Source organism: Eulemur rufifrons, chromosome 3, assembly GCF_041146395.1.
Source record: "Eulemur rufifrons isolate Redbay chromosome 3, OSU_ERuf_1, whole genome shotgun sequence".
NCBI lineage: Eukaryota > Metazoa > Chordata > Mammalia > Primates > Lemuridae > Eulemur > Eulemur rufifrons.
The window spans coordinates 57,179,885-57,199,961 of NC_090985.1; the positions used below are offsets into that span (position 1 = coordinate 57,179,885).

Consider the following 20,077-nt stretch of genomic DNA (forward strand, 5'->3'; position numbering starts at 1 on the left):
CTAATAGACTTAAAGAATTTTAGATTCAGAAGGGACCTGAAAGAACCTTTAAGTTAATTATTTTCAAAGTGTATGTGCCTGTTCACTCACCTGTGTACATTTTGCCAAGCAACATTTTCTTTAGATAGGAGGTTACAAAGAAGCTCGATATGCTAAATAAATAAAGGCACGGCCTCTCTGGTGGAAAAGGAAGCCCTCCCTGCTGAGATACCTCGCATAGCTCCCTTTCACTACCATGACCTCAACCACCTCCAGAGATCAGTTTGAAAACCACTGACCTGATTCAAACCCTCAGCTCACAAGCAAGAAAACTGAAGCCAATTTCTTATAGAAATTGTTACTGAAATTCTAAAATCTGCCCTGGATTAGAATCTAGGTGTCCTTATTCTTGATCAAATGCTACTTTTACCAATATTATAGCTACTGATAATAAATCAGAGCTTTGATTTATTCAGCACTTACCATAAGCTAGGCACTGTGCTTTTTCATATACTTTCATATACCATTGACCTTTACAATAACCCTGTTCTCATCTCTACCTTACAGATGAGGTAACTGAAGCTTTGAGAGATTAAGCAATAGTAGTAAGAAGCAGAACTAGGATATGAACTTGGGTCCCTGTGACTCCAGAGTATGTCCTCATTAGCCTTTATACCATGCTGCTATCCAATTCTCCCTGAAAATTACCATTTCCCAAAGCACTAAGACAGGCAAAAATGCTGACACGGATAAAAGGAAGAAAAGAAATCAAAAGAGTACTGGGACTCTTCTACATGAAAGAAACTCTTCAGTTTGAAAAAAAAAATGTTCACAGGGCACATATCAAAGACTGTAAAACCTCAAGCTATGTTTATCAAATTCCAAATGATGTTATGTACCTCCTGAAACAGGTAATTTTAGAACAAATAATAACAATTTAAATAATGGGTAGTCAGCCAAGCGTGGTGGCTCATGCCTATAATCCCAGTACTTTGGGAAGCCGAGACCAGGAGTTTGACATCAGCTTGGGCAACATAGTGAGACCCCATCTCCAAAAAAATAATAATAATGGATAGCCTATTAATGAACTAATACCCATCATTTGAGAACATAAACAGGATGAGCATATTTCCTTCATCTTACGAAATAAAAATTTTGATAGGAATCTTTAATGTTCTTCTACAAAATGTCCTGAGTACCATTCCCAGAAACCAAACCTTGAGATGGAAAGACTACTAACCTGACCCACTGTGATATTTCTTATATCCTTAATTTTATGTTCTAAATCCCATCACATTGTTAAACTAATATTAAGTGCAGTAAGTGCCAAATCTGTTAATTAAACCCACGAATTAAAGTGTAAATCCGTGAATTAAGCAAATATTCAAACTTCCTGGTCTGTTCAGTCTGTTCCCTTTCCTCCCCCTTAGCGACACACTTTCTTCAAATCTCTTAGTAACCGAGTGCCTTTATGATCTCATTATGAATTTCTCCTTTTCAAATTTCATTCCCAAAAAACTCATCTAATAACCACAACAAAGTATCAATAATTCTTTTGAGATTCACCATTCAATAATATTCAAAATAGTTAATTATAATTTTGACACTCAGAGAAATAAAAAGTAGGGTTCTTTAAGGAAATGGTCAGTGTCTGGCAAAAACCCCTAGAAATATTAATAGCAGTATATTAGTACTGGAAGAAGAGGACAATTAAGAAGGCAATTCACACCTCTATTCTGAAAAACAGCCTGAGCCAAACTCTAAGATACATGGATAATGGGAACCAAAATACATGTAGTATCTTATATAATCCTTTGCTGGAAATAATGCCAGCATTTTAATTCTAACTAAATTTTAACTACTATTTAATTCTAATAGTTTAACTCTATCTAATTAGCTACCTGTGCCACCTCTGCCTCTGAGTCTCAGTATCCATCAGTAAAATGAGAGCAATGAACTATGGATGATCTCTAAGGACACTTATGGCTCAAAAGTTTATAAAGAGGGTAACAAAGACTTGAGTAGCAGATCTGGAGATAAACTGCAAAACAACTGTAGCTACTACAGTGAAATTTTCTCCTTGGTAGGTAACTCTGTCTTACATTGAGCTGTGCAGTGAATATTTACTGTTTTTGTCTGCCCAGGAGTCCTATTTTTGGGAATCCCAAAGTAAGTGACATGCTACAGAAGCTAAGGAGGGATGCAGGGATGCAACCTGGCAACAGAAACATAGGCAGCTAATCTAAGCTTGGCCATTTGGATGTTCCAGGCAATGTGATTCTTGGGGAGAGGGTTGTGAAAAAGAAAATATAGTCAGAATATTTGAGGCAGCTGCAGTGGGATCTATAATCCTTGTAGCGCCAAATTAAGTTTCCACTGACAATAGTTCAGGAAGTGTCCAATGACTTCAGCTCTGGTAACATACTGATCCTGTGACATGATCTTAGCTATTCCCTGGTTCCCTTTCCTTCTCCCTCTATTCTGAACCTGGTTCTCTAGCCTCCCCATTGATTCTACAAGCTGTCCAATATCCACACATTTTCTGCTTAGTCAGAGTTGGTTCTATTGTTTATAACCAAGAAGACTGACTAGTACAGAAATTACACAAAGAATGGGTTGCAAGTGACCTAAGCAACATGGGAGGAATTCTAGAACTAGGTTACTGGCCAAAAGCAGTGAATATCCTATTAGTATTTGGAGATGTAAATCTGGCAATCCATGGCATATAGCAGCAAAACAGCGGAGTTATCCTTGTGATCACTTAGATTCTAAGTGTATCTTAGGAAGATGTATCCAGCAAAGGTATGGAGAGATAAAATGGCTGCTGCCAGACAACCAAAAAATAGTATGAAGAGCATGAGTTATTCAAAGATTGTGGGGTGAGGTGAGGGCTTCTAATAGCATTGTTTGGTTTAGAAACGAAATAACAGGCATCTCTCAATTCTTGACTCAAGATGTGGAGTGAAACACAGGACCAAAAGGACTTAAGGCTCAAGAAGTTGAAACCCAAAGTTTGATCCTGTAAATTGCCAAATTATATCAGTTTAATTCACTTCCATTCATATAAGAGACCTGGTGATACTGTCATTAGGAAGCAGTGGGACCCAGAGCTCTGAAGTGGGGATATGTGATGAGGTTCAGAATACTCAGCGCTCTGAACCAGCAGCCCTCAAGACAGATCCTCCTCATCTCAGAGATTTACTTTTTAAGAAGAAAATAAATAGCCTCATGCTCTATCCCCACCATTCTTCAATGTCTCAACCTACAACTAGAGTTCTACCCCAGCATGCCCTGGGAAGGTCAAGTCAAAAATCACATCTGGAAAAAAGGCTTTTAAATTAGTTCCACGACACCTTTAATTTATATTGGATTCTGAGGGTTCTAGATTAAGGGGAAAATAACACAATTTTAGATGGGGCTAAGAACACTGAAATGGGGTTATTTCTCAGAGATTCTGGATTCAGTGCTAGCTTCAGAGATTGGGCTTTTTGGACATTAGATGATAAATGGGCTTTTGATGAGTGAGACCCCAAACCTAACCCACTGTAATTTCCCAAGTCTATGTGTATATACCTAAAATAACTGTATTTAGCAAAAGCACAATCACAATATTGGTTTCCTGGATAAACCTTATTATGGTAGGAGGGGCCAAACAGAAACCATTAGAGGTTTCCTTCTCTACAATGATAAAATATCTAAAGCACTACTGCAGATCAAGGGCATTTTCAGAGATCAGTGACACCATCAAAAACATATTCGGGGTAGTAATTCCTATCACTTTACCATTTTAACTTTCCAGGGCAACTGGATATGGTTTTGTTTGTTTATTTTTTGAGACAGAGTCTCGCTCTGTTGTCTGGGTTAGAGTGCAGTGGCATCACCACAGCTCCCTGCAACCTCAAACTCCTGGGCTCAAGCAATTCTCCTGCCTCAGCCTCCCCAGTAGCTGGGACTACAGGTGATTGCCACTATGCTCGGCTAATTTTTTCTATTTTTTTTTTTTTTGTAGAGATGGGGTCTCGCTCTTGCTCAGGCTAGTCTCGAACTCCTGGCCTCAAACAATCCTCCCACCTTGGCCTTTCAGAGTGCTAGGATTACAGGCATTAGCCACTGTGTCTGGCCTGGATGTATTCTTAATAGATTGTCTTAAGCAACCTTCATCAAATGGTTAAGGTACTTTTCAAGATGTGGTCTCTTTGCTGCAGCAAATCAGCATAGCCTTGGCACCTGGTATGTAGCTCTAATCTGGTCAATTCTTTTTTCTCCAAAAGCAATTTGCTTTTACCCAGCAGAGGCAGAAGCGTATCTTCACCAACTTGCCTTAAAGCAGTGGTTCTCAGAGAGTGGTTCCTGAATCAGCAGCAGTGGTATCCTTTAGGAACTTGTTAGAAATGAAAATTCTCTATCTCATCCCAGACCTACTGATTCAGGAACTCTGGGGTGAGGCCAGTGATCTGTGTTTTATCAAGCCCTTCAGATGATTCTGGTGCACACCAAAGTGTGAGAACCATTGCCTTACACCAACATCGGCTCTTCAGATCTGTGCCTCAATTTCACTGTCAGAGACCCTAACCATCACAAGGCATCACAGTGCTCCATCATATTGAGGACGTAAAGCTGATGAAGCCATATACCTATACCCTAGATGCCATAGTAAAACATAAATGCAAATGAGATTAACCCTACATAAAAAAATGAAAGGGACCTTTCACCTTGGGTTTGCTACTAGCTCTAGGTAGAGACTGGAGGTAAGGAGGGAACATCTAGAGATCACCAACCGAAATTACCTCTCATGAACTGAGTGTTATCAAACTCACCTACTCATGAAGTCAGGTGTACCCAATACCATTCCATCTTCAAGCTGCCTGAGCAGATCTTAAAGACATGAGCATATTACTCACACTCTTAGAAGGCCTACCTCTGCCATATTACTATCCATTCCTTAAAACACGCCTATGACTTGATGGGGAGTTCCCTCTGACCAAATGACGCCTGAGGAAACAATTATAGCCCGGTTTACATGAGCTAGTCTTAGCCAAGAGTGAAGTGCTATAGGATTATAACTCCACTCAGAGGTGGCGCTAGTAGGCAGAACTTTAATCACTATGTCTTGTCTAGGTTTATCAATAGAAAAGATGGTCTGAGGTTACACTGATTCATGGGGTATAGTTAATGGTATAACCAGATAGGAACCTATAAGAAGCAAGACTGGAGAACTGGCAATTGAGAGTCTGAAAAACGAGTAGGTGGCTGGACTTCTCCAAAATGAGCCCATGATGTGAAAATACCTTTGATGTATGTGAATGCAACCAAAAGGCCCCAGTACAGAGGAAGCTCTTAAACATGTGGACTAAATAATCCACTGTGTAGATGTCAATCAGCCTTTTCTCTAGCTATACCAGTATTTGCTCAATAGGCTCAGAAACAAAAGGGCCATGGTGGCAGAGAGGAGTGCCCAGATTCAACAGCATCGACCTCTCCTCCCTGAGGCTGATCTGGCTGTTGCTGAGTAGTTAATTTGCCAGAAGCAGCAACAATTCTTAAGCCCTCAATATGGTACCATGTCCCAGAGTGATCATCCATCTTGTGTCAGGTTAAGTACCCCAGATCCCTTCCATCCAAGATTTGTCCTTGCTGAAATTCCCTGCTCACAACACTCCCATGTAGACCATTCCTGTGTCATCGTCTTAGCTGTAGCTTGTTTTCTTAGAGCCTGAGCTTGAATTCTAGCCTACCTGTTGATTCTGTGAGCTACCTGATACTCTTCTAATCAATTCCTTTTCTGCTTAACCAGTCTGGGTACTCTATATGAGGTGGAAAGGACACAGAAAAAGAAGAAAATTAGTCTGAAAAAGGAAGCTCTTTTTCCAGAGTTAAAAGAATTAAAGAGCTATATAAGATAAATGGAGGAATGAACAAAGCAAAATAATAAGATAGGTCTAAAAGTGTTTTTGGAAATGAGTAGACAAGGGCAAAAAAGTAATCTAAGAAAACAAGCCTTTGCCAAAAACTAGAACTAAAAGTAAAATGACAAAAGCAGATGGGTTGTCTTACATTTCTACACCAGAATATAAATTCCATGAGGGCAAAGAGTTCTGTTTGGTTCATTATTGTATGCTTTGTACCTGAATAGTGCCTCAAATATCTAATTATTTAGGTACTCAAATACCTGTAGAATAAACAAACACTAGTTGGTCTCAGTAAGATACACAGGGAAAGGACCAGCTAGCTCCCATGCTATAATGATATGATAATGAAAGGAACCATGATATGGGTCTGAGGCTGATGGCACTGTAAGATCCTGAAGAGAACATCTGGGCTAGAATTTTAATTGAGAGAGAACAAAAGAGAAAGGTATTTGATTTTTTTAAATAAATATATAAAGCTAAGCCTAAGCAGAGTGGTCCTATAGCAATATCTTGGTTGTGCCTTGCTTCCCTTAGTACTGAAAATACAGAATATATAAACATTTGTCACTTTTCTGAAGCATCAATCAGAATCTCATTGGTACAGGGAAGTAAGCCACTTTACCAGTAAACAAGACCAAGCTATTGCCAAGCATCTGATTCTCAGCTCAGGATTTGTGCTTTCTACTCATAGTAACATACACAGTAACTCCCATGAAGTGATACAAGCTTTATTTCTTGCTTTAAAATGGCACCAAAAAGAAAGTCAACTTCTAGTGATGGTGATGAAACCTGAGTGAAAGTCAAGAAATCTAAAAAGTGATTGGGAAAAAAAAAGTGATGGACCTTAGGACAATAAGACTAAAGGCTAAAGGGCTCCATACATGTTTTCAATTACACCTTGCAGAGCAAATACTGTCAAAGTGGTTACAAGGGTCTTGAGTAAATTCTTTGAGACTGTCATTGGACTACTGTATAAGAAAGTGGTGCACATTTTACTGCTTATTTTCATGAATGTGATCAATCTCAGGCAAGTCACCTTCTTTAAAAAATGTAAAGTGAAGACTAGAATACAAGAGAAGAATAAAAAGCAGGAATTTGAATTATTTCCATCATGGAAAACTTGTTATTTTTAAACTATGTCTTGGCAGGAGGAATGAAAAATTTTAAACTATTTCTCCAAAAAAGCTTTCCTTTGGAAATTATGCAAATGTACATATTAACTGGTTGATACTAGAAAGGATCTGTATAGTAAAGAATTAATTAATCTTTTAATTTAAAACTTATAACTTTAACCTAAAGACTCCACAAAAAAACTATTAGAACTGATAAACAAATTCAGTAAACTTACAGGATACAAAATCAACATACCAAAATGAGTAGCATTTCTATATATCAACAGTAAACAATCTAAAAAAGAAACACAGAAAATAATCTCATTTTTAATAGCTACAATACCTAGGAATAAATTTAACCAAAGAAGTGAGAGATCTCCATAATGAAAACTATAAAACATTGATGAAAGAAATCAAAGAAGACACAAAAAATGGAAAGATATTCCATCCTCATGGACTGGAAGAATCAATATTGTTAAAATGTCCATACTACCCAAAGCAATCTACAGATTAAATGCAATCTCTTCACAGAAATAGAAAAAATAATCCTAAAATTTATATGGAACCACAAAAGACCCAGAATAGCCTGAGCAAAAAGAACAAAACTGGAGGAATCACATTACCTGACCTCAGTTTATACTACAGAGCTGTACTAACCAAAACAGCATGGTACTGGCATAAAAACAGACACACAGACCAATGGAACAGAATAGAGAACCCAGAAACAAATCCACACATCTGTAGTGAACTTATCTTCAACAAAGGTGCCAAGAACACACAGTGGGCAAAGGACAGCCTCTTCAATAAAGGGTGCTGGGAAAACTGGACATATATATACAGAAGAATGAAACTAGACCCGTTATCTCTCGCCATATACAAAAATCAAATCAAAATGGATTAAAGACTTAAAACTAAGACCTGAAACTACTAAAAGAAAACATTGGAGAAATGCTTCGGGGCATTGGTCTTGGCAAGGATTTCTTCAGTAATACCCCCAGAGCACAGGCAATCAAAGCAAACTTGGACAAATGGGATCACATCAAGCTATAAAGCTTCTGCACAGCAAAGGAAACAATCAACAAAGTGAAGAGACAACTTGTAGAATGGGAGAAAATATTTGCAAACTACCCATCTGACAAAAGATTAAATAACTAGAATATATAAGGAGCTCCAACAACTCAATAGGAAAAAAATCAAATAATCCGATTAAAAAATTGGCAAAGGATCTGAATAGATATTTCTCAAAAGAAGACACACAAATGGCCAACAGGTATATGAAAAAATGCTCAACATCATTAGTCATCAGAGAAATGCAAATCCAAACTACTATAAGATATTATCTCACCCCAGTTAAAATGGCTTTTGTCCAAAAGACAGGCAATAACGAATGCTGGCAAGGATGTGGAAAAAGGGGAACCCTTGTACACTGTTGGTGGGAATGTAAATTAGTGCAACCACTATGGAGAACAGTATGGAGTTTCCTCAAAAAACTAAAAATAGAACTACCATATGACCCAGCAATCCCACTGCTGGATATATATCCAAAGGAGGGTAATCAGTATATGGAAAAGATACCTGCACTCCCATGTTTACTGCAGCACTACTCACAACAGCCAAGATTTGGAATCGGCCTAAGTGTCCATCAATGGATGCATAAAGAAATTGTGGTACATGTACACAATGATATATTATAAAGCCACAAAAAAGAATGGAATCCTGGCATTTGCAACAACAGGGATAGAATTGGAGAACATTATGTTAAGTGAAGGAAGCCATGCGTAGAAAGACAAGTCTCGCATATCCTCACTCATTCATGGGAGCAAAATATTAAAAACAATTGATCTCATGGAGACAGAGAGTAGGATGATGGTTATCAGAGGCTGGGAAAGGCAGCAGGGAGGGAGGGACAAGGTGAGAATGGTTAATGGGTATAAAAATATAGTTAGATAGATAGAATGAACACTATTTCATAGCACAACAAAGTGATTATAATCAACAATACGTTAGGGCAGCAGTCCCCAGCCTTTTTGGCACCAGGGACTGATTTCACGGAAGACAATTTTTCCACAGACCGGGGCCAGGACTTCCGGGGGATGGTTTCAGGGTGATTTAAGTACATTACATTTATTGTGCAGTCAAACCTCTCTGCTAATGATAATCTGTATTTGCAGCTACTCCCCAACACTAGCATCACCACCTCAGATAATCAGGCATTAGAGTCTCATAAGGAGCATGCAACCTAGATCCTTCACATGCACAGTTTACCGTAGAGTTTGCACTCCTATGAGAATCTAATGCCCCTGATGATCTAACAGGAGGCAGAGCTTATGCAGTGATGGGGAGCAGCTGTAAATACGGATGTAACTTCCCTTGCTTGCCAGCTGATGATCTCCTGCTGTGCAGCCAGCTCTTAACAAGCTACGAAACTGGCGGTCTGCAGCCTGGTGGTTGGGAACTGCAGTCCTAACACAAAGAAATGATAAATGCCTGAGGTGATGGATACCCCAATCACCCTGATTTGATTAATTTACATAGTATGCTTGTATCAAAAAAATCACATGTACTCTGTAAAGATATATAACTATTATGTATATACTAATTAAAAATAAAAAAAACTTGTAACTTTAAAAACTGTAATTCTGGGAAAGGTACACATTTGACAAACATTAATGAATGAACACATGACAAATGTACAAACTAAAATAACAATGCTTCATTATCTACATGCCACATTTTCAAGGAAAGGAAATAATAACAACACAAGTCTTCCTATGGTCTGAAAGAACCATGCCCCTTGTGGACAGGCTCCTCTGAGAGCATAACTAATAATGTCCTAGTCTGCGGAATACCAAAGAATGGAATAGGAACTTTGTGCCTATCAGCAGAGCCTCCCAGGAGAAATATTATCCTTTCTGTTCAAATACAAAACTGCCCTTATTCTGCAGATCCAGAAGCAGTCAAGATACTTTCTCTGCTACCTCAACATAACATCACAAAGGAAGGTTTCTACATGTAAAGCACAATTGTAGCCATTATATATGCAACTGACTTTGAACATTTTTCAGTATGTATTTCATTTTATATGATTAATATCTTACTTTCAGGTAGTCTTCCCTGAAAAACAAAGAGGTTAATCACACTAAACATTGTCTTTCCTTGTATAAGAGGGATAAAAGGCAGAGAATATGGAGGAAAGGTGATAGCAGGAAGGGGTCCACTGAACTCTTCTAAAAGCAGAAAAATGAAAATGTTTAACACACTGACTGCCACATTAGAAAATTTTTTTTTCCTTGAGGCCACAGTGTTTTATTATGAAAACAGAATAAAAACTTCAAAAACAAAATGATCCTTTCTAATTTAATGAAAAATTTAGTGGAAAATGAAATTTATTGAATTGCATTCATCTAGTCCACGTTTTCAGAAATAAATTATCAATATTAATTGTAACAATAAGAACACCAACAAGTAAGATTTTCACGGTTTTGACCAGGTTTTGCTTCACAAGGCCCCAGGCTCAAAACGAGCATGAATTAAATACAACTCACATGGCAGTTAATGTGGTAAAAACCACTGCACAATAGAAACGGATTTTTTTCCTTAAAAGTCTGTTATCCAGTTTTTCTCCATCCTCTTATTTTTAATTAAATACAGACATTTTAATAGTACATATTAACAGGTGGAAAGGAAAGGTTTTTTTTTGGTTCACTTCCCTTTAGCAGTTTAAAAGTGGAATGACCACATGCTGTTCCAAACACAATATATGACTTTCCCTTAGCCTAGACCTCAATGAAGGCAATTCAAAAAGAAAAATACAATATTCCTGTTTCCATTTTCCCTAGATCAGTCTCAGCTCTTTCTGGATGAAATCAGTCTCTCAAGGGACATCGACCTCACAATTGAGAAACAATGCTTTAGATTTGAAACAAAAGGAACACAATGGAAAACCAGCAGCCATTCCTGTTTTTTTTTTTTCCACTTGGAAGAGTGAGACTGTACAACATCCTTTTCATTATAAAGCCAAGTCACTATTCAGAATTGTAATTAACTCTTTGTAGTACAAATGATTCAGTTTCAGATAGTAAAATAAGGAAAGAACTGAAGTCCCTTATTTTAGGCAATCTCTGAGACAAAACTAAAAAACCAGGATATCCCAGTTAGATCCTTCTGGTTTGTATAAATTTGACTTTAAAAAAGTATATGGAAATTAAATAACATATAACTTGGGTAACATATTAGGAAGAATGCACAATGTTTATTATGTGCTCTCCTATTCTTAAAACACTTTCAAGTATTTAAACCAAGGTTCTGCAAACGACAGCCCATGGGCCAGATATGGTCCACTGCCTGTTTTTGTAAATAAAGTTTTATTGAAACACAGCCACACTCACGTTGACACATTATCTATGATGGCCTTTGTGCTACAACTGTAGAGTACAATAGCTGCAACAGAAACTGTATGGTCTGCAAAACCAAAAATATTTGACCCTTTACAGAAAAAATTTGCAATCCCTGCTCTAAACCAGTAGGTCTTGAACTTTAACATTCATAAAAAACACCTGGACAGCTTGTTAAACCACAGGTGGGCTCTTTCTTCAGAGAACATGGTTCAGGAGGTTGGGGTGAGGGGTCCACAAATTTGCATTTCTAACAAACTCACAAGCGGCTGGTCTATGAACTAAACTTTGAGAACCACTGCTCTAAATCATCTCATATAATCACAGACTGACAATGACCATAAATGCCTAAATTCTACAAAACAGGATAGCTGTCATAAAATAAAAACTGAGGCATAAATGGGGAGATAGATTTATTGACTTATATGGAATTCTTGATGGCTAAGAAAGTATAATTGGTTGCCATAATCATCAGGCAATTCTTCTCATCCTAACACTTCAATTCAGTGAACACTGGAAACTCAACAGCGACCAGCAGGAACCAAAGGCAGTTGGGTCGGAAGTATAAAACCCCATATGATCTTTAGAGAAAGTATAAAACACGTTTTTAGTAAAAGCCAAGGTACATGCAGCTTAATTTAGTGCTCGACTGTACTATAACCTCAAGTACTAAAGTATGTTAGAAAAAAATATGACAGGTATAATTTATAATCCAGAAGTCCAATCAAAAGAATCCCTTCACTTCATATAAATAAATAGAATGGTTAAAAATCAAATTCTTTAAACATATTCTAATAAATATGTGTAGAGCTAATAAGGGAAAGAAAATAGAGGGTTTCAACTGATACATTTCTACTCAGGTAGAACAAAAGAGGATGATCTGTAAACCACCTAAAAATATTAGAATGCCTTTCACTCAGACACTGTAGAAGATAGATGTGGAAAGTAAAGATTGGAAGGGAAAATTCTCTTTGCTGATTTATTGGGCCAGGAAACATCACCTTTTTCTTTATTTAGCTTTTATTGAGCATCTACCATGCTCAGAGGCACTGTACTAGGCATTAGGGATACAGATGAATAAACACCATCCCTACCTTCAACAAGTTCACAACCTAGTGAGAGAAACATGTAAATAATCACAACACAGCATATGTGTAAGGACAGTTACATATATTAAGTACTGTAAGAGTGTAGAGAGTCAGCTGATTAAATATGCTTGGGAGAAAGGTGAAAGAAGGTTTCACTAAAAACAAGAATTATTCCTTGAACTGAGACCTGTAGGTATTGAGCAGGTACAGAAAGGTAGTAGAGGGCCCAGCAGGGTATATAATATATGCAAAGGTAGAGAGGCGAGAAAGAGTAATACGGATTTGAGTTCTACAAACAGGTCAGCTGGCTGAAGCAGACTGTACAATGTGGGAAGGGACAAGATGGGAGGCTGGAAGGCAGGGTCCCACATAAAGAGCTTTGGGTGCTACTCTAGAATCAAGTCTTTTATTTCTCCAGCTTTAGGGAAATGGTGAAGAATTTTAACCCCAAGGTGGACTGCATGGATTTGCACTTTAATAAAATCCTTTGGCATCACTAGATGGGAGAGACTGAAGTTAGGGATTTTATTTTTGACCTAACAAAACCCTGTATTCAAGGCACTGATGAGAGGAAAAAAGAGAGGCAGAGCTAAACAGAGGTTAAAAAAATCATCCAGTTTAGTTTTTATCCAAGTGAAGTTTAGAAAGAGGTAGCAAAGGACTGAAATTTACATGTTGCCTTCCAAATCATAGGAAATATTATCTTGTTTATCCAGTAAGGTCAAGGGCCTTAAGAAAAAGTTTTAAAAAAAGTCTTCTCTGTCTACATGATGGTCCATGTAGACAGAGAAGACCGTGTCAGATCATAGTTTTCAAACCTTGGACAAATCATAACTTGTCTGGGCTTCAGTTTCTTCACCCATATAATGACGGGTTCAGGGGTTCTTAACCTGAGCAATACACAGAAGTATATTTCAATATCAATGGTTTCCTCTGTAATCTTACCCATTTTATTTACTTAAATTTTAAAACATTTCTCTTATTCTGAGAAGGGGTTAATGGCACAAAAATGGTTAAGAAACTCGGCATGACCTTTAGGGTCACATACAACTCTCAGATTACAGGATTTTGAATATTCAATCCAGGAACTAATAGAGAATGTTGCTTAGCCACAAGGACAAATAGGATTGGGGCGGTAGGAAAAGCATAATACTATAGACTAAAAAAAATTATATATAGGGATTAAAAGTCTGACCCAGGTTGATATTATTTTTGCCTTTCCATTTACCCTTCCTTCCCTTTTTCCTTTTTGTAGACTTAGGTTAATGCTAGTATTAAGCAACTGCTTGATGGCTTTCTTCTTTTGTATCCTTAAACTTACTGAAGTATGACTTATAGAACAAAACTTCATTAGTAAATGCTATGAGAAAGTTTCGTATATGAGAAAGATATATAATGAAGAGACTGGCAATGTTAGCAATCAAATAAGGGAGGTAAGAACAAAAAACCTTCTTGATAATAGCCAGACACAAACTACCTGAGAAAGAAGCTAGCTAAATAAAAAATCTTTTTTTTTTTTTTCTTTAGACAGAAACGATTGGTTTTAAAAAGATGTGTGTGGAACAAAGCTAGTTGTTACCATCTTACAATTACAGGCATTTAATAGCAGGGATGCATTTCTCACCTACATTTATAATAGTACTCCATGATAAGGAACTCAAGTCTAAATAATATGAATTCATAAGGTCATTGTTAGCATTCAAACTTAAAATGTATTTATTTACTACACAGAAAGGAAACCAGATTTTTAAAAAAATTTAATAACACTATTAAAACATGACTTACAAAGCATGATGAGAGAAAATGTGAATGAATGATGTAATTATTGCCTGGTGGTATTCCCACTATATATTCTAATCAGATTAAACCATCAAAATGATTCTTATCAAACAATGAAAGTGTTACCACATCATTTGTTCAGTGTTCAATCTTGCAGTGGTTTGAAAAACCACCGAAAAATTACAATAATATAATTTGTAATATCCTTTTAAATTACATCTACTTAGTATTTAAAAGCCTTTCTATTCTAGACATGAGTCCACAATGAGGCAGACAACTATTCAATTGAAAAACAATGGAAGACTTTCAAAGCTACAAAATCAAATCTAATCAGTTTTAAAAACTGTATTATATTAAATTTGTAGGGGGTTCATCTCTTAGCAACTATCAGAGGAAAAAAGCTTTTGTCATCTTCAGACAGTTTTTCTGAAGAAAAACTACAAAAACGACACATTTGTCTTCTTTCCTTCAAGAGACTTATCAACCTGACAAATCTTATGGGAAGGCAGGTTCCTGTCTCTACAGGTAGCTATTTCTTCCCACACCTCCCTAGTAATTTGCGTATCTCTAAACCAGAGGCAGGTAACTGAGGAGGCACCTAAGGCAATCTTTAGTGTCACTGTACTCCTCCCTGGACAAGTGGTTTCTTTTAACAAGTATCTTATAAAGAATATTTAAGTGCTATGCTTAACAAACAAAGTCCCTTTTTAGTACAACACTGTCTATAGCCCAAAATATTCCAATAACTTATTTGCTTCAGGAGAACTGTGCCAAGTGAAAACATTACAACTACTTATAAAAACACGGAGATTTCTTCACTTTTAGTCCAGGCAATATAGATTATATGTTCAGTGAATTTAAAAAAATTTAGAATTTCTAGGGGGACTACCATATTTGATTCAGGAAAATAAAATATTTTCCAGGCACAAGATATTTAGAAATCATTTGTAACCATAATTCATTATAAGACAAACCCTATCTTAAGCAAATCCACTAAACAGGGCCCCAAATGTCCACAAAACATAAGTCAGTGGGGGGGGGGGAGGTTAATTTTCAAAAGGATTTTTTGAAATATGACTGTATACAACTTAAATCTCCTGCTGTGTTTAAAAATAAAAGTCATATTTACAATTTATTCTAGAACAGAACATAAACTATTTTTCAATAAAGGTATGAAGCATTACTCACCTCCATTTCCACAGCAGCAATACCCTGATCATAGTGACCCATCAGATTAGGGAAAAATGTCGTGTTGTAGGCCATTTTCATACATCTGGGAACAGTAATTGGTTCACAGGTGAAGAGACTGTGCCCTCTTATGAGGGGCAGAAAAATACATGTCAACAAAAATGAAAACATTTCCATGTTCTTCAAATTCCTGATTTTACCACATGGCTTGTTTTAATCTCTATTTTCATGCTCAGAAGATTTTCATCCAACGATAAAATGTTCAAACTCCTCATTTCATTATTTTATCATTTTGAAGGAAGCTGTTTTCCTGAAAATGGGTCCTGGGTCAATTACTGTAAAAACAATCAAGAGGATGTATCAGCAACATTTGTCATAAACTCAAATGCAGATGTCAAAGTGCAGAGTTAAGATTTTCACCCTAGGTAACTAACACTGGAAAAACAATGGAAAATTCTGTCCTAGCGAGATATTCTTCACCTGCCAAGGCATAGAATATATCACTTGCTGAGGAAGTCTCATCTCTAGGGAACTAATGATGGAAGGCAGGTGCTGAATGGAACGCAGTGTTAAAAGGGGGCCTAGGACTGCGGTCCCCAAACCCCAGGCCGCGAACCAGTCGCGGCATGTTAGGAACCGGGCCGCAGAGCTCCGCCGTCCCCCGCCCCACCACACCACGTCCGTGGAAAAAAATTGTCTTCCATGAAACCGGTCCCTGGTGCCAAAAAGGTTGGGGACCGCTGGCATGAGTAAAATGGAAGATAAATAGGAATGCTGGTGCTTAGGAAGAAGTTAAAAACGATTGGTACAATCTGAAAATCTAAGGGCCCTTGTTGGAAAGCTTATTTCGCACAGAATACTGAGGCCCTGGGAAATTCCTTGAGACCTAAAGAGTTCTTAAACAAGACTCTAGAGCGCCAGTTTTTGTTGCAGTCTTCTGGGGATATACTTTTCCTGTTTTTCAAAGGGCCAACTAAAGAGAGACTTTTAGGATTTCCTCCAGCGGAGGACAAAATCGTAGTTTTCACGGGCTAGAGGGAATAGGGATGCCGTCGAAAAGGAAAATGAGCACATCTGTCCCGGGAAGGCGACGGAGGTTCCCTGCTGGGGGAAGGCCGTGGGCCCCGAATTACAATAAACCACCCGCCGCCCCAGCCCACGCCGGTGCCCAGCCTTCTTCCAGCGCCCAACACCCGAGCACCTGCCCCAGGCCTAGATCCCGGCAGCAGTGTCCCGGGCCTGCTCGGCGCCGCGGGGACCCAGCATCGCCTTTCGGCAGCTGGCTCCTACTCCGGAGCAAACTTCAGCTGGTGCGGGCTGTCCCGACGCCGCCTGCCCGCACCTGTGGCTCCCAGCGCGCGGCCCCAGCACGCCCGGCACCCCTCGAGGCCCGCTCCGCTACCCCCGGGACCCACCCGGCCGCTTGCCCAGTCGGGGCCCGGGGAACCTCACCTTGGGCGACAGTCGAAGGCCACTTTACCTCCCCGTCCCTGTTCAGCCTACCGTCCCCCCGCGACCTCAGACGGCTCCGGGGAGCGTCCCGGACTTGAGCCGCCGCCAGAGCCGCACGGGGAGCGAGAGCTGAGCGATCCCGCGAGACTGCGCCGCCAGGTCGGGCGGGCAGGTCCGGGCTCGCGGCGGCGGCGGCGGTGGGACTGGCCCTCTGCCCGGCCCCGCCCGTGCTCCGTCGGCCCAGCCTGGCTCCGCCGCCGGCCAGGGCCCGCCCGGCGAACCCTATCGGGGTGCCGAGGTCCGGCCGTGGGGCCGGGACCTCACTTTGCAGTCTGTTAAGGTACCTGAGGCACAGGGCTGTGCCCTATCTCGCCCTCCAGGTGCCGAGGGCTTCGCCCTAGAAGGATTTTTTTTTGAAGCTCTGGGTGATCCTCAAAATAAGGCTCACTTTAAAAAGTACCCACTTCATTGCGGATTTCAGGAGCCAAGAACCCTAAAACGGGCCCAAATTGCTACGTAATCTCAATTGCACAAAGGACCTGAGTTAGAAAGGGGATAACTTCCTTGATAACTGTTCTAAAAAAAAAAAACAAAACCCTTTTATTAATTCAGGGAATCTGGTCACCAACTTGAAGCGCAGGTGGAAGTGGGATTTCAGCCCTGGCGGGTCCTGCAGTTTTATTGATGCAAACTCTTAACAGAAGGTTGAACTGCTTTGGAAGTCAACCTAGTTTTCAGTACCAACTCTGCCACACATCTGAGATAAATTACCTAATCTTTCAGGGGCTTAGTAGTTTCTTCACAGTACAGCAATGATAATAATTACAATGATCGTTAACGTTTTCTTGAGCATGGGCTGTGAGTCAGATATTGCCAAGTTCTTGACTTGTATTTACATCTAATCTGTAGGACCTTCCTATGAAGTAGACAGAATTATATGAGAAGCAAATGAACCTGGAGAAGCACAAGTTTCTTGTTGCATTTGAAAAATGCAAAGTGACTTTTACATGGAGATATTCTTGTTAGATAAATCATCCTGTTGAAGAAAGTGAATGTCAGATTTCAGTACCTGGGATGAAGGATACCACTGAATAATAACCCGAGTAAGAGTACTGAAATCTGTGGGGAAAGGGTTGAATTAGGCGAGGGGAATTCCTTCCCAGTTTTATTAAAAGCTTAGGACCGATGTTGGGGGAGAAGTAGTAATGAAGAAATATTAACATCATTTAAGAGCTGGACAATTTATGTATTGCAGAATAAGTTTCTATATAGGAAGTTTCTGTGTAGGAAGAATATTTTCCCCTAAATTTCTAAGTCTCTACGTAGGAAAATTATTTCTTTCCAGTTCTGACAAATTTAATGAACCTTCCTATGATCAGGCTTGAATACCAGGCAGTGACATTTTAAAATGATAGTTTTGACATTCAAATGAACACATGTTACGGGATTTGGAGGGGAAATGGTCCAAGTTGATTTATACAGAAGTAAAGCCCATTTGATTTTTAATTGCATTTAATTACATAGTGAGCAGTGATGAATGATTTTTTTTTTGGTCAGGGTAGATTTGGAACATTTAGGCAACTATCTATGTCATCACTTGTCTTTTAATATAAAAAGTTCAACCCAATGGTATGAGATTAAGAACACAAACTTTGGAGTTCAAAATCCTTGGGTTCAAAGCCTAGCTCCAGCCTTACCAGATGTGTGAACTTGAGCAAATTACTCAGCCCCTCTTTACCTTAGTTTTACCCATTTCCCGTCTCTTTCTTTTTCTGTTTTTCCTCTGGGGTTATGCTAGTGGATAGTGGTAACCCAAAGTAGAAGAAGCAGACTTTCACTTTTACTTTTGAAAGATAATTTTGCAAGGTACAGAATTCTAGGTTGGTAGTGTTTTCTCTCAACATTTGAAATATTTCACTCCACTGTCTTCTTGTTTGAAAGGTTTCTGAGAAGTTGGATATAATTCTTATCTTTGTTCCTCTATAGATAAGTTTCTCATCATTAAGTATGATGTTACCTGTAGGTTTTTTGTAGATGTTCTTTAGCAAGTAAGGAAGTACCTATTTCTAGTTTGCTTAGAGTTTTTATCAAGAATGGGTGTTGGATTTTGTCAAATGCTTTTTCTGCATCTATTGATATGATCGTGTGATTTTCTTTAGAAGAAAAATATTTTTTTTAGAGGAAATATATGCTGCATGAATTAATATGGTGGATTACATGAATTGATTTTGATGTGGTGGATTGCCTGAATTGATTTTCAAATGTTGAACCAGCTTTGTATATCTAGGATAAATCTCAGTCATGATGTAAAATTCTTTTTATGCATTGTTGGATTAAATTTGCTAATATTTTGTTGAGGATTTTTACATCTTTGTTCATGAGAGATATTTGTTCTGTAGTTTTCTTGTAATGGTTTTGTCTGCTTTTGGCATTAGGGCAATGCTGCTAGGAAGTATTCCCTCTGCTTCTGTCTTCTGGAAGAGATTTTAGAGAATTGATCTAACATTGTTGATGTCTGACATTAATTTGGGGAAATTTTCAGTCATTGCTTCAAATATTTTTTCTGTTCCTTTTTTCTCTTTCTTCTCCTTGTAGTATTCCTATTATACATATGTTATACTTTTGTAGTCATCCCACAGTTCTTGTATATTATATTCCATTTTTTTCAGTATTTTTTCTCTTTGCCTTTCAGTTTTGGAAACTTCTATTGACATATCCTTAAGCTCAGAGATTCTTTTCTCAACAATGCCCAGTAATGAACCCATCAAAGGCATTTTTCATTTCTGTTATAGTGTTTTTGAACTCTAGCAATTATTATTTATTCCATAGAATTTCCATGTCTCTGCGTACATTACCCATCTGTTTTTGCATGTTGTCTACTTTTCCCTTTATAGCCTTTTGCATATTAATCATAGTTATTTTAAGCTCCTGGTATGATAATTCCACCCCTGCCATATCTAAGTTTGGTTCGGATGCTTGCTCTGTCTCTTCTAACTGTGTTTTTTGCTTTATAGTGTGTCTTGTAATTTTTTGTTGAAAGCCAGACATGATGTACTTGGGTGGAACATGCTAGGGTAAATAGGGCTTTAGTGAGTGGTGTTAAAGTGTGGCAGGAGGGAGAACATTCTGTAAACCTGTGATTAGGCCTTAGTTTTATTGAGCCTATACCCCTGGGC

General features: G+C 38.5%; 1 protein-coding gene across 3 annotated transcripts in view; it reads right to left on the bottom strand.

Annotated features, from left to right (window-relative positions):
• FZD6 (frizzled class receptor 6) overlaps positions 1-16,996 on the bottom strand; it is a 38,752-nt gene extending 21,756 nt beyond the window's left edge. For 2 of the 3 annotated variants that reach the window (XM_069466158.1, XM_069466156.1), the window contains exons 1-2: positions 16,902-16,996; positions 15,450-15,784 (exon numbers count right to left, since the gene is read on the bottom strand). In XM_069466158.1, the coding sequence (XP_069322259.1) occupies positions 15,450-15,481 (32 nt within the window). In that variant the 5' untranslated portion in view covers positions 15,482-15,784; positions 16,902-16,996. The remainder of the gene's footprint in view (positions 1-15,449; positions 15,785-16,901) is intronic. The other variant, XM_069466157.1, reaches the window with a different exon arrangement.
• Positions 16,997-20,077: the final 3,081 nt, after the last annotated feature.